Here is a 1,380-nt window from a genome sequence, read left to right as displayed (position 1 = left end):
TATATGATAGTCAATGACTAGTATACTGAAATTTTACATGGTGATTCATGTCCCTTCTCAGATACAGTTAACTGGAATTTTATTTTGTCTTTCTGCAGAAACACGATGGACAATTTACAGTGATTCAGTTAGTAGGAATGCTGAGAGGAATTGCTGCTGGTATGAGATATTTGGCCGATATGGGATATGTTCACAGGGACCTTGCAGCTCGCAATATTCTTGTCAACAGCAATCTTGTTTGTAAAGTGTCAGATTTCGGCCTGTCCCGGGTTATAGAGGATGATCCAGAAGCTGTCTATACAACTACAGTAAGAAAAAGTCTTTTACTGCACTTAATTCATATTCCTAAGATTTTCCTACCAAGAAAGCAGAGCTGATGGGTGGGGAACCTGCAGCCTTCTGATTTCAAGATTGTTCTTTTTTAAACACCAAGGTAAGCAAGAGAAGCTTCATCTTTCTCTGCTGCACCCCTTTTAATAAAATGTTTTGTAAAATTAGGATTCAGTCAAAAGGCCGCAGTTAAGGACCTAGGAGGCCATATGTGGCCTTAAGGCCGCAAGTTCCCCACCCTTAAGTGATTGCTATTTTGTTTTGTTTTGTTTTTTGGGGGAAGGATATTTGTTGTTTTCACAATCTACACACAAGCTAAGAAGGAAAGTAATGATAAGAATGATACCATGCTTACCTTATGTTGGGATGTTCATATAAATAGTATAGAGTTACGTATAGCAACATCTAGTTGCTAGCACTCATGTTTGTAGCAGAAAAATATGACCACACTTTAAACAGAGATTTAAAAGAACATTAACTATGCTAATTCCTATACCTTTTATGAGATTAGAACAAAGGAAAGTATGTGAGGATTTATTTAAATACCCCATATTTCATTCCATTTTACTAGTAATTTAGCCTAATTTGTCATTGTCTTTTCAATAGACTCTTGCCCTAAGACCACACAAGGCCCATTAAATTGAGTTGCCTTGTAAACTTGAAATGAGAAAACTTGTAATGGGATTCTAAAAAACAGATTAGTAACTTTAAATACATTTAGAGAGCAAGATGGATAGTCCTGATGCTGCTGAACTGCCAAATAAAAATACAAATATCTAACTGTTGCTTTATGGTATTGCCTTAAATGATTTATAAGTTGTTATACATATTTAAAATGTCAATTTCTTTTTATAACAGGGAGGAAAAATTCCTGTAAGATGGACAGCACCTGAAGCCATCCAATACCGAAAATTCACATCAGCCAGTGATGTATGGAGCTATGGAATAGTCATGTGGGAAGTTATGTCTTATGGAGAAAGACCTTATTGGGACATGTCAAATCAAGATGTAAGTGTTACATTATTTGAACAAAAGGATTTAATACACTAA

The 1,380-nt window shown here is 35.4% G+C and overlaps 1 protein-coding gene across 1 annotated transcript in view; it reads left to right on the top strand.

Annotated features, from left to right (window-relative positions):
• Positions 1-1,338, top strand: part of LOC105822408 (ephrin type-A receptor 7-like) — a gene marked incomplete at its 3' end in the record, with an annotated part of 139,055 nt that extends 137,717 nt beyond the window's left edge. Inside the window, exons 5-6 of the mRNA XM_012659388.1 lie at positions 91-308; positions 1,189-1,338. Coding sequence (XP_012514842.1) covers positions 91-308; positions 1,189-1,338 — 368 coding nt within the window. The remainder of the gene's footprint in view (positions 1-90; positions 309-1,188) is intronic.
• Positions 1,339-1,380: the final 42 nt, after the last annotated feature.

The sequence above is a fragment of the Propithecus coquereli genome, unplaced genomic scaffold, assembly GCF_000956105.1.
Source record: "Propithecus coquereli isolate 6110/MARCELLA unplaced genomic scaffold, Pcoq_1.0 Scaffold609, whole genome shotgun sequence".
Lineage (NCBI taxonomy): Eukaryota > Metazoa > Chordata > Mammalia > Primates > Indriidae > Propithecus > Propithecus coquereli.
The sequence above is the reverse complement of the archived record's forward strand: the minus strand, read 5'-3'. Positions and strand labels throughout refer to the sequence as shown.